The following is a 13,572-nucleotide window of genomic DNA, read 5'->3' on the forward strand; positions in this document are numbered from 1 at the left end:
TACGTGTGTATGCGCCTTTAGACGTGCGCAAAAAACGCTCAGTGTGTATGCACCGAGCGATATTCTCTTTTACAAGCATGTGCATTTGATAAATTCGGATTACTTTTACTGTGTTCATATTGTTTTTAAGACATTCTCCTAAATAGTAATACACTAAACAAGCCACAAACAAAAACACACCATGGAAGCCAAACAACTCGCTAAATAACAGGACAAGGTATTAAATACGAGTAAGTTTTACCAAGCGACAACATAGTACAGTGGGAGTATGTAAAAACCGGACCCGGAATTTACCCCAGACTAGGGATGGCCATCGTTGTCATTGCCATCGATGGTTGCCAGCGATGGCAATTCTGCACTTGGCCATCGATAGTTCTTAACTATGCAACGGATGACCATCGATAATTTTACATATCGATGGTCATCCATTGTTTTTGATTGATTGGATTTTGGGCCAATCAAAACATGTGGGGCTTCACATGTGTCGGGGGCGGAGCAATGCTCCGTGTCCTAGCATTTTGAAAAATAAAAAAAGCAAAACATTGTTTTGCTGTTCCATCGATGGAGGGAAACCATCTGGTTCTCCCCCATCGATGGCAAAAATATTCGATTCTGAATCATTGATGGTCTATGGCCTTCCCTACCCCTGACCGCCGGGTGGTGTCTTTGCTGGAGGGGTCCCTTTAATAGCTTTCACCAGGAACATAGGGAAGGGAAGATTACAGCCTCCCCATGTGGTCCGAAGCGTCTGTTTTTTTTGCTAATGCCCAGACCATACAGGGAGGCTTTATCCCCCCCCCCCCCCCCAGGACACCCCCAGGATGGGACACCCCCCGAACCGGACACTACAAGCTCCAAAATGCAGAGTTTGATGTCCGGTCCGGTGGTGTCTTGTCCGGTTTTTACCCATACCCTAGTACAGCCTAGATTCCGCTTCTATTGCCTAGCAGTACTAGCGTATTATTTAAATAAATGATCCCGCAGTCGCTACCGCAATCTGCAAATCACATTGCTTCAACATTTGAAACATTATTTCCACCAATCACCAGTTAGGAGACGTTAACCCTTTTTTTGTTGACTCGAAGTCTCGTGAAACTGTTGCCGCTCGGTTGATGCATCGATGCAATCTATGTATCTATTGCTTCAGCCTGAACAGGACTCGCTGCTCTGCTACTTCTGCCAGCGCCAATCGCCCGTTGGGGGAGCAAGATGGCAGCTCGCAGTGTTAGTGCAGCTAGCAGTATTTCGGGCATGTCGGCTGCAATGTAGCTGGTTCGTAAAACTAGACATAACTGTAACAAAGATACTGTATACGGTGCCGTGCTGTTGAGGTCCGTTCCTATGCTTGGAGAGTGCTTATCGTTTCGCCATTACTACATGGTCGCAAAGGTTATGGAAGTGCAGCAAAATCCGGATACCAAACCCGGGATGTACAGTGACCATGATTGCAATTGGAATCTGAAATTCTATATCCGTTGTCCTGCAGATATATTTCCATGCGGCAGTTATTCCATGTGACTTCCCACTTATTGATCCAGGACTTGCAGTGTGGATGACGTGTTGTTTATCATATACTCACGCCACAGTTTCTCATAAGTCATGCAAGGTATTCTCTTGATCCTTAGTGTCCTAGGTTGGACACTGGACTTGCTACTTCTGGTACTTGACTTGAATTACTGGCTGGTTTCTTCACTTCTCGCCTATCTGCTGTGGGCCATACTTTTCATCCTCAATCTACCAGGAACTATAACTTTTGGGCTACTGCAATGCTGGGAACACATTCTAATTTGCTTGGGCATTATGGGTGATTCCTGCTGTAGCCTGGTACTGTGCGTGGTGCGCATAGCAGGTGATGCCGCAAGAGGTGTTCTGACTGGATTGGACAGTTTGCAACTGGTATGGAACTTGATATGCCACCTGCTGATCCGTAGCAAAGAAATGATGCAGCGTGGGCTTCTCAATATTGCAATGCCTGGACAAAATCTTCTTCGCCAAGTTTGGGATGCACTGAGTATAACATGTAGTTTAGCAGCCTACTTGGCCAACAGCCTAGTCAATATGTGTCTAATCGGTATACAACCTGTTTTCTCCTCAGTATTCGCTCTGTGGATTTATACAGTTAATGTGATTTTCACTGGAAAAGAATTATTTATAGCGGCATTCTCTGAACTTTCAAGCTCTGCAATAGCTGTGGTAATTCTTTTCTGGACCTCATTCCAGCTTGTTGTGGATGCTATGGTATCTTGCAGCACAATGATAGGAATTATACTCTTCAGATATCTTTATGAAGTTCTCCTGTTGCTGTTCTTAATTTGGGCCTCTCGGTTTATTCATAGCCCCTCACCATTATTACTTTTAGTCCAAGAAAGACTAAGCAGGCTATATCACACTTTTCTAGCATTTGTCCATGTATTGCTAAATTCTGAGGTATGGAATAGAGCAGCTGATAGGTTACTCCAAATTGTCAGAATGCACAGAGTGGCCTGGGACAGAGACTGGAATCGGAGGAGGACTGCAGCTCACAACACACCATTAAGAGTTGCCAGGGCACAAAATTTGGAACGCCCAACCCAAGTGCTCAACCCACTACCTGTGAGAAGACAAAACATTTCTGTTCAGATTTCCTCAGCTAATCCAGTGCCTAATAGATTTCAGACTCCAGAGCAAGTACTAACTGGTCCTCAGAGCAGTGCAACAACATCTGCAGGGGGAGAGACTGGGACAGTAGACCCATGGAAACTATTGAAACAGCAAGAAGAGAGCAAAAAGTGTGTAATCTGCCAAGATGAGAATAAAACTGTTCTTTTGCTGCCTTGCCGTCACCTTTGTCTTTGTGCATACTGCACCAATATTCTATTACAGCAGCCAATACTTCAACGCAACTGTCCTCTCTGTAGGAAAATGATCCTGCAGACCCTAAATGTTTATATGTAATAAATTCCTTCAGCCGCAGTCTTATAACTGAATGAGCAAAACATTTTTTATTTTTTAATAAAATAAGCAAAGCTATATGTGAATATCCCTTTTTTTTTTTTTTTTCTGAGTTAAAAAAAAAAAAAAGTCTTAAATTACCCACAAAGACTGCTTTATGAATCTGCATAATCACAAAAAAAGTACTTCTTTTTGGAAGCCTGTAAAGTACTAGATGGGTTTTACTGTAAATGGTGAATGCATCTTTCATTGCAATTATGTAACATTACCAAACTGTGACATATATGTTAGGGGAATATTTAATAATGAGTGATATACTTATTAATAATTGCTACTAATCTAAAATATTTATTTTTCAAATTTCACTGGAGCTTTTTGGTTGGCACACCATTTAAGATAGATGAACAATGAATAATACAAAGAATTTCACAAGTGTTTAAAAATGTCCTTAGTCTGTTATTCCTCCTGAAGTTAATAATAGCAGCTTACTGAGCATTCCACTGTTGCTGGGTATTTTATCCTATTATTTCTATCCTTCACTGTTATAAAAAGTTGTTCAAATACAATGTTATGCACTTTTGAATCTATAAATCTGTGTTTTATTTATTTATATATATATATATATATATATATATATATATATATATATATATATATATATATATATATATATATATATATATATATATATATATATATATATATATATATTATACTTTTTTTTTTTTTTTTTTTTTTGGATTCATCAAGTTAAAACAACTCCTAGAGCAACAGAGAAAGGGTGGTTACTTCTGGGTAGGTGAACACCATCGGCCTCCCTACATTTTAAGTACAGCCGGTGCAGGAATATATGCCAGCAAAAAGTGTGGCCTCACAGCCTACATAATAAGCAACATATTAAAAATATATGAATAACATAGGGCACAAGTGATGAGATGTAGGTTGGAAATGTCACGTAACCTAAATGCACATGTACACAAATATGATACAATTTGCAAAATATAAAAATTATAAAGATTAATCAAATTCAAACCTACCATCATCTGATAAACCTACAAACTATTGCTTGTTTTGTAGATTTTAACATTTTGGTGTACAGTTGCGTTTAGGCCGTGTATCTTTACCATCCTATTTTAATCATCTTATTTCAGCATATGTTTTTATTATATCCTTCTTAATCTTTATTGGCCTATATCAAATATATGTGGCATGTACTAATTAAGTATTTATCAAGTGTTCCCTCTCAAAGGTAATCAACTTTTCTCTATTGCTGTCAAATAATTTAGAACTGCTTACCTAATGTATCACTGCCAGACACAGGTGTGCAGGGAGTAAGATTGAAAAGGATGTAATTTAATTGGTGCAAATTATCTCCAATCATCAATATTAAAACCACAAACAAAAAATACATATTATAAAGATTATTATACTTGTTTTTAAGCCGCATCAGTAAAAACCAATGGGTATGGATCAGTGGATAGACATGAATTAGGTCGACATGGGTTAGGTCAACAGGGTCATTAGGTGGACATGGTGACGGTCCCATATCGACCATCCTCGCTGCGCTCGCCATACTTCAAGCACAGTGTCTTGCTATGCTCGGCACGCTATTTTTTTTCTCCCACCATTCCCTAGTGGATGCTGGGGCATGAAATACTGCCTGCTGGCACATGTTGGCTCAGAAAAAAAGTGAAATTCCCCATGTTGACCTTTTGACTGTAGACCTAAGACTTGTGTCAACCTAATGACCCTGTCGACCTTCAGTCATGTCAATCCTAATACTTGTCGATCTAATACTTTTAGACCTAGTGACTGTATCCCCAACCCAATATATAGTGTATTTTTTTTTTTTTAAAGCATGACAATTTGGTGAATTTGCACAAAAATGTAAAATTTTTAGGGGATATTTTTAATGTTACTTTTTGGTCTCTTTATCTTATATGTTCTCCGGGTGTAGATTTATAGTTGGTAGATATTAATACATTTTAGTGGTTAATGGGATAAGACTCTAGTAAAGGTGCACCTATATATTGCACATGACACAACAATGTAACAGTTGACCAAAAACTGCACTTTTTGCCAACAATCTATGAATCTTGCATCATAACAATGCACATTCTCACGGGTATCCCACACCTGCTTATTTAGGGAGATACCCTATTAGCAGCTGTGATTAACCGCAGCTAGTAAGTTCACCCAGGGCAATTCTATTAGCCCCGATGCTGACATCCTTTCCCCCTAATAACCCAATAAGCAGCTGCCAGTATCTGCGATAACACATGGAATTGGGGGTTATTCCTGATTCCCCCCCCCCCCCATATGTTTTCGCCCAATCACGGGTCCTTTTTTTGCCACTAATTGAATACTGCGATAATGACAATTGCATTTAATCATGATATCCAAAAGGTGAAAAAAGGTAGGACTGGCCCTGAAAAGGGACAGAACTGGGGCGCTAAATATGAGTGGAATCTCCTGCAGCTACTAAGATGCAGGGTAGTTACCCCAAAATTATGGAAAAATTGAGAAGAGGGGTAAGCAGCGCATAGATAAAATAAAAAAAAAGGTTTGGATGGTCTTGTACATGATGATTTATTGCAATAAAATAAATACAGTATATAAAACAATTTGTATCAATGCTAAGTAAAATGAAACACCCTCACAATAATTAATATCACTAAAGGACAATTCCCAAGAATACTTGGAAGTATATCTACACGACTTCCTCCCCGAGTACCCATAATAACATTGGACTCCATATTTGGCTATATAGTGTATATATATATATATATATATATATCACAGAAGAAGGTTCCCCTATTGCGCCCAAGATGGTAATGAAAGCGGCAACTCTAATAGACCCCTGTTAGCCGGGCCCAGATAAGCAAATAGAGATAGAGAAGAAATATAGAGTGCGCTAAATACAGTTCAACAATTTTAAAACAATAAGCATTTATTTATAGTCTTCACAAAGACTTTCGATTAAAAAGTACAGCTGGTCTGTTATTGATACAGATGGTGTTGTAGGCCCAACGCGTTTCGTCAATAAATTGACTTCATCAGGGGCTTAGCGAACAATAAGTCAGCAAGGCGTAAAATCACTGTAAATAATACAAATAGTAGAGTTCATTTATATGAACATAAATACAAAAAGCACATCATGGATGACGGTCATGATAAGGAGTGGAGGACAGCGGAGAGGAAAAAGGAATTTTTATGCCTTAATAAGCTCCTAACATAATAGGTAGCAGGCGTGAGGATTTTAATCCCGTTAGATAACATCGAGTACTTAACATAGAAAAAGCAATTAACATAGTCCCAAGGGGTACAGAATCACCAATAGTGTGTAGTCACCTAATATTGATAATATTAATACCTTAAGCCGAATTGGCGGATCACATACAGTGTCTAGCAAATGACGGAATGATACCCAATGCACAGCCTGAGTAGGTGGAGGGTGTTACTATAGGGAAGAATGTAAATATTACAAAATGCTATATGCGCACCTTCATACTATAGGAAGTAATGTAAATATTACAAAATGCTATATGCGCACCTTCACCAGCACTTCTAGCTGGATGTTCTCCAGTGAGAGTATAATGAAAATACGTCTGCGGGGTCAATGACCCAAAAAAGTCATTCACACAGGTGTGTTTCAGAGATGTACCTTAATAGGAAAAGGGTAAATCTATGGGAAAAAAATATATGGATAATCAAATGATGATCTTTAACTGATCCCTTCACCTTCACCTTTAGCCGATATGTGACAGACATATATTTTGAAACTTACAGCGTCACAAGAATAAGTGCGGATGCAGTAACAAAATGGTCAAAGACCTACATCAGTTTTTCAATAGTTTTCAGGTATGGTTCCTAAAGCGCTTCGGAGCCTTTGAAATAAATACAAAACAGCTATGTTTTACAAGCCAGGGACTGGTATAGAACAATGACCCAAAGTTTAGTGCCTTAGAGAGTACTTACTTTTAGGAGTAAAACCGGAAGTGTACAGCTAGAGATCCAAAATCAGAATGAACTCCTATGAGAGATGCAGCTATTTATGGAGCACAGGGTGTGTGACTACTTCCTGTTACCCAAAACTAATAGTGTGTAACAAAACGTATATAAATACGCTGAATATGCGTGGTGATAGAAAGGCTGGTTAGCTTAATATGTGTACATACTGGCGCAGGTTTTGCTTAATAAATAGAATAGAATATGTGGTTTTATACCCTAATTACGCGGTGGAACGCACAGCGTCTCCGCTGTGCGTTCCAAACGGGCGCCATATTAGCTGCGCCGACGTCATACCTAATCCTTAGTGGTTAGGCTACAGCTGGGTGGGCGCACCTCCCTAGTTACGCGGTGGAACGCACAGCATCTCCGCTGTGCGTTCCAAGCGGGCGCCATATTGGACTGCGCCGACGTACTACCTAATCCTTAGTGGTAGAACTACAGCTGAATGGGCGTGCCTCCAAGTAAGGAAGTAACTAAGCCTGTGGAGCGCAAAGCTAGTATATATGCGTTCCAATCAGGCGCCATCTTAAGGGGGACTGTCTCTCTAATATGTGGAAATTCATAGCATAATGTCCCTTATATATACCATTATCGGCTCGCTGTATATAATCTCAAAAAATTAAAAAAGTGCCATATTAATATATGTGATCCACTAGTTGTGAATACTGTCAATGAGCTTATTAAATGCATTAAGTTAATAATTAAACATGATGATGACTACCTAGTAGTCATATGGGGTGACACATATAGAAGTGTATAAGTGCTATAAGTACATAAATAGGGTTGACTACATAGGAGTGTGCTATAATCATATTTATATTTGTGGACCTCCTAATTATTATGTGGAGTGACACAAGTATATGTGCATAAGTGCTATAAGTATAAATGATGAAGGGGGCTACATAATAGTGTACTATAATTAAATGTAATCCTAAAACCTCCTTATCGTAAAAAGGAACAACATATGTGCATGTACTAGGGTATAGTGAGAGCCAGTATAGAAGTGGCTACATAGGGGTATATAAATACACCATCTCCGGGACGTTACCCTATACATGGAGTAGTGATATTAATATAAAGAATAAAGGGGTACAACGATATATAGATATGAAATGGGAGGTCATAAATAGTAAACCCAGTATAGGCCTGCCCATTGCGGTCATTGTTCCATTTACATCGAGGTCTACCTATTAATTTAGAGTGGAACAATATACACATGTACTTTAACTGAAGGGCAAAACAATAAGTGCCAGACTAGAGCAGAGAGAAAAGCACCAGAAAATAGTCGGAAGATAAGAGCTAAATGAAAGCCACAATATCTATTCCCTCATTTAGTCCTCTGGGAGAGAGGGTGTTCAGGGTATAGATCCAAAAACTTTCTTTTTTTATAAGATCTTGATCCCTATTGCCCCCTCTAGGGTTAACGGGGACTTTTTCCAAGATCGTAAACTTAAAGTTCTCTTTTGTGACCTCAGAGTTGTGTTTCTCCTGGTAGTGTCTGGGGAGACTGTGCACTCTTATTTTATTCTTGATGTTTCTCATATGCTCCTGGATACGGAGCTTTGTTTGTCTTATTGTTTTGCCAATGTAATGGAGGTTGCAGCTGCAGGTGATTCTGTAGACCACATGGTCGGAATTACATGTCACTGCTTCATGTATTTTATACTCTTTTCCGTTCTCCAGGGTGTGTTGAAACTGGATTTTGTCGAAAAAGGGACAACAGATGCATCTGTTGCAAGGGGTTGTGCCCGGTTTTTTGTTCAAGAAATGCGTAGTTTTAGGGACCGCAGATGTGGTAGGTTTTAATCTACTGGGGGCAAGTATAGACTTAAGGTTATTGGCCCGGCGGTACACCAGATTGGGTTTAGGTGGGAGATGTTGGCCTAAAATAGGGTCACGTAACAAGGTAGTCCAGTGTCTCTCTAGTACCTTTTTTATTTCATGATTTTCACAATTGAATTGTGTCACGAAGGGGCGGCTCTTGAATTCCTTGGCCGGTCTCACTTTTTTTATCAGTAGATTTTCTCTTTCTTGTGTGAACGCTTTTTGTCTGGCCTCTTCGATATAGTTTATCTTGTATCCCCTTTCAATGAATCGGTTGGCTAGAAGTTGGGACTGGGACCAAAATTCGCAATCTTCACTGCAGTTCCTCTTTATTCTAAGGAACTGGGCGTACGGAACGCTATTTTTCCAAGAAGGCAGGTGGCAGCTGGTTGCTGGAATAAAACTATTTGCGTCAACCTTCTTAAAGAAGGTACGGGTTTTAATTTCTTCACCGGGTGAGCCTATAAGTTCAAGGTCTAGATAGTCGATAGTGGAAATATTGGTTTTGAATGTAAATTTTAAATTAAAATCATTGATATGGATATATGTCATAAAGTCCGATATGCTCGTTTCGTCACCTCTCCAAATCAGCAATAGGTCGTCTATATACCGTTTATAAAAGATTATGTTGTCTTCAAAACGGGAACCGTATATATGCTGTTCTTCCCAGGCTCTCATATGTAAGTTGGCGTAAGCTGGGGCAAATTTTGTCCCCATGGCCGTCCCCTGTTGCTGGATGTAATACTCCCCGTTAAATTCAAAAAAATTGTGCTTTAGAATGAATTCTATACTCTTGATCAAAAAGATGATTTCAGAGTTAGATTTGTCTGTGTCATTCCGTAGAATTTTTTCCACCGACTCTAAACCCTTATTGTGGGGGATGGAGGAATAGAGACCTTGTACATCAATCGTAAGCCAACTGTACTCAGTGGACCATATCATTCCTTTTAGAAGTTGGAGTACTGAAGAACTGTCTTTTAGGTGGGATGTATTTTGTAATACATAAGGTTGGAGTTTTAAATCCAAAAAATGGGACAAGTTCGAAGTTAAGGAGTTCACACCAGCAACAATGGGGCGTCCAGGGGGTTGAGCTTGATCCTTATGAACTTTGGGGGTGTGGTAAAAAATCGGCAACATAGGGTGTTTCACGTAGATGTAATCGAATTCTTCCTTGCATAGTACCCCATCCTGCAGGCCCGTGGTTAAGTGCGTCTTCAAGTCATTCTGGAACTCTAGGGTAGGATTGGAGGGAATTTTTTTATAGGTCTCGGTGTCATCAAGGATTTTATTGGCTTCAGCCACATAGTTGGTTTTGTCTTGTAGGACTACCGCCCCTCCTTTGTCAGCTATTTTAATAACCGTTTGTTCATCCTTTTTTAGACTTTTTAAAGCTTGGTTTTCCAGAGGGTTCAAATTAGTGGGCTTACGTTTTTTAGGTTTTATGGTTCGGAAGTCCTCACGAACCGCCTCAAAGAAAATTTCGAGGTGACTACCTCTAGACTCTACTGGGTAGAAGTGGGATGTAGGTGCTACGAGTGGTTTATTTGCCGATTCTTTAATTGCATTTGTCTGGTTTTTAAGAAAGTGCCTCTGAACTGTTAGATTTCTAATATATTTATTTAAATCTATGAAAAGATTGAAATGATTTATGTGGCCGTCAGGGGCGAATTTCAGACCTCTGTCTAAAATCGCGCTTTCTGCTGGAGATAGCTTTTTCGCTGATAGGTTAATGATTCCTGCCCCGGAGGAGGTGGGGCCAATAGGCCTTTTTTCTTTTTGGGAGAACCGTTTGCCCCCTCTAGTACCTCTGGGTCTCCATTGAGCCTGCGTTTGAGGCCGTGCGGGGATTCCAGGCGAGTATGTAGTTCTTCTCGCACTGTGCGATACGGATGACCTGAATCCCGATCTCCATCTAAAAAATGGGAATTTTTACGGGGGGTGAGGGACCGCTCTCTGTCTTCTCTACTATAGTGGTGATAGTCTCGATAGGAGGGTATTCTGCCTCTGTCCGTTCCTCTGTGGTGGTAGTCTTCTTTGGAATAACGATAGTCTAGCCTTCTGGGCTTGTCGTACTGTCTGTCAGAGGGTTTATAGTTCAAGTAGTTATTATGGTAGTTGTTACTGCGTGGGTAGCGAGTGCGATTCCTATCGTTAGAACGGAATTGGTCACGGCTACGACCTTCCCAATTACGATTTGAATATGTTTCCTGCCTTGAGTACCTTGGCTGGACTTCTTGATTTCTAGTATCATTTGGCCAGATATGAATGTGGCCATTTACATAATCTCTTTTATCACGAATAAACTTCTTTTGTTTTCTCAGGACTATTTCTTTCTCTAATGAGTCAAGCTTAGATTGGAGATCTGCAATATCACGTTTAAACTCTTCACTCGAATCGAACTTTGATAGGAGTCCTTCAATCCTACCCATTTCACTTTCAATTGTGGTTAGTTCACTTTTTCTTTCATTAATCAGAGCCGTGATCAGTTTAGCCGAGCATTCGTCTAAGATAGAATGCCAGATTTTAAGGAAGGAAGGGTTATCGCTCCCATATGTGGGTGTTTTTTGTATGCGTAAGCCTCTTGGGATCCTTCCTACTTCTAGGTATTTTTCAAGCGTGACGATGTCGTACCATCCTTTCAGTTCTTTAATAGCCAATTTCTCTAGAGAATTCAGATGTCCAAAGTAGTCCTCTCCTTCGTCCTCCATATCCAATTCATAATCGTCCTCTATGAAAATGTTTTTCATGTTATGATTTCTTTTGGTTCTATCTTTAACAAGTGGCATTTTTAAGGGCAGCAAAAAAGGGGTTGCTAACAGAGAGAAAATAGATATCACAGAAGAAGGTTCCCCTATTGCGCCCAAGATGGTAATGAAAGCGGCAACTCTAATAGACCCCTGTTAGCCGGGCCCAGATAAGCAAATAGAGATAGAGAAGAAATATAGAGTGCGCTAAATACAGTTCAACAATTTTAAAACAATAAGCATTTATTTATAGTCTTCACAAAGACTTTCGATTAAAAAGTACAGCTGGTCTGTTATTGATACAGATGGTGTTGTAGGCCCAACGCGTTTCGTCAATAAATTGACTTCATCAGGGGCTTAGCGAACAATAAGTCAGCAAGGCGTAAAATCACTGTAAATAATACAAATAGTAGAGTTCATTTATATGAACATAAATACAAAAAGCACATCATGGATGACGGTCATGATAAGGAGTGGAGGACAGCGGAGAGGAAAAAGGAATTTTTATGCCTTAATAAGCTCCTAACATAATAGGTAGCAGGCGTGAGGATTTTAATCCCGTTAGATAACATCGAGTACTTAACATAGAAAAAGCAATTAACATAGTCCCAAGGGGTACAGAATCACCAATAGTGTGTAGTCACCTAATATTGATAATATTAATACCTTAAGCCGAATTGGCGGATCACATACAGTGTCTAGCAAATGACGGAATGATACCCAATGCACAGCCTGAGTAGGTGGAGGGTGTTACTATAGGGAAGAATGTAAATATTACAAAATGCTATATGCGCACCTTCATACTATAGGAAGTAATGTAAATATTACAAAATGCTATATGCGCACCTTCACCAGCACTTCTAGCTGGATGTTCTCCAGTGAGAGTATAATGAAAATACGTCTGCGGGGTCAATGACCCAAAAAAGTCATTCACACAGGTGTGTTTCAGAGATGTACCTTAATAGGAAAAGGGTAAATCTATGGGAAAAAAATATATGGATAATCAAATGATGATCTTTAACTGATCCCTTCACCTTCACCTTTAGCCGATATGTGACAGACATATATTTTGAAACTTACAGCGTCACAAGAATAAGTGCGGATGCAGTAACAAAATGGTCAAAGACCTACATCAGTTTTTCAATAGTTTTCAGGTATGGTTCCTAAAGCGCTTCGGAGCCTTTGAAATAAATACAAAACAGCTATGTTTTACAAGCCAGGGACTGGTATAGAACAATGACCCAAAGTTTAGTGCCTTAGAGAGTACTTACTTTTAGGAGTAAAACCGGAAGTGTACAGCTAGAGATCCAAAATCAGAATGAACTCCTATGAGAGATGCAGCTATTTATGGAGCACAGGGTGTGTGACTACTTCCTGTTACCCAAAACTAATAGTGTGTAACAAAACGTATATAAATACGCTGAATATGCGTGGTGATAGAAAGGCTGGTTAGCTTAATATGTGTACATACTGGCGCAGGTTTTGCTTAATAAATAGAATAGAATATGTGGTTTTATACCCTAATTACGCGGTGGAACGCACAGCGTCTCCGCTGTGCGTTCCAAACGGGCGCCATATTAGCTGCGCCGACGTCATACCTAATCCTTAGTGGTTAGGCTACAGCTGGGTGGGCGCACCTCCCTAGTTACGCGGTGGAACGCACAGCATCTCCGCTGTGCGTTCCAAGCGGGCGCCATATTGGACTGCGCCGACGTACTACCTAATCCTTAGTGGTAGAACTACAGCTGAATGGGCGTGCCTCCAAGTAAGGAAGTAACTAAGCCTGTGGAGCGCAAAGCTAGTATATATGCGTTCCAATCAGGCGCCATCTTAAGGGGGACTGTCTCTCTAATATGTGGAAATTCATAGCATAATGTCCCTTATATATACCATTATCGGCTCGCTGTATATAATCTCAAAAAATTAAAAAAGTGCCATATTAATATATGTGATCCACTAGTTGTGAATACTGTCAATGAGCTTATTAAATGCATTAAGTTAATAATTAAACATGATGATGACTACCTAGTAGTCATATGGGGTGACACATATAGAAGTGTAT

General features: G+C 39.8%; 1 protein-coding gene across 1 annotated transcript; it reads left to right on the plus strand.

Moving 5' to 3' along the window:
• The first annotated feature begins 1,139 nt into the window (after positions 1–1,139).
• On the plus strand, positions 1,140–3,538 carry RNF26 (ring finger protein 26). The gene has a single exon (XM_083162729.1). It carries the CDS (start codon positions 1,600–1,602, stop codon positions 2,932–2,934), a length of 1,335 nt encoding a protein of 444 aa, XP_083018855.1. The 5' UTR covers positions 1,140–1,599; the 3' UTR covers positions 2,935–3,538.
• The last annotated feature ends 10,034 nt before the right edge of the window (positions 3,539–13,572 follow it).

The sequence above is a fragment of the Crinia signifera genome, chromosome 19 (genome assembly GCF_055691185.1).
Source record: "Crinia signifera chromosome 19, ASM5569118v1, whole genome shotgun sequence".
Classification (NCBI taxonomy): Eukaryota; Metazoa; Chordata; class Amphibia; order Anura; family Myobatrachidae; genus Crinia; species Crinia signifera.

Coding starts and splice junctions, on each gene's coding strand:
- RNF26 (XM_083162729.1), top strand. CDS start 1,600: ATGCAAGGTATTCTCTTGATCCTTAGTGTCCTAGGTTGGACACTGGAC.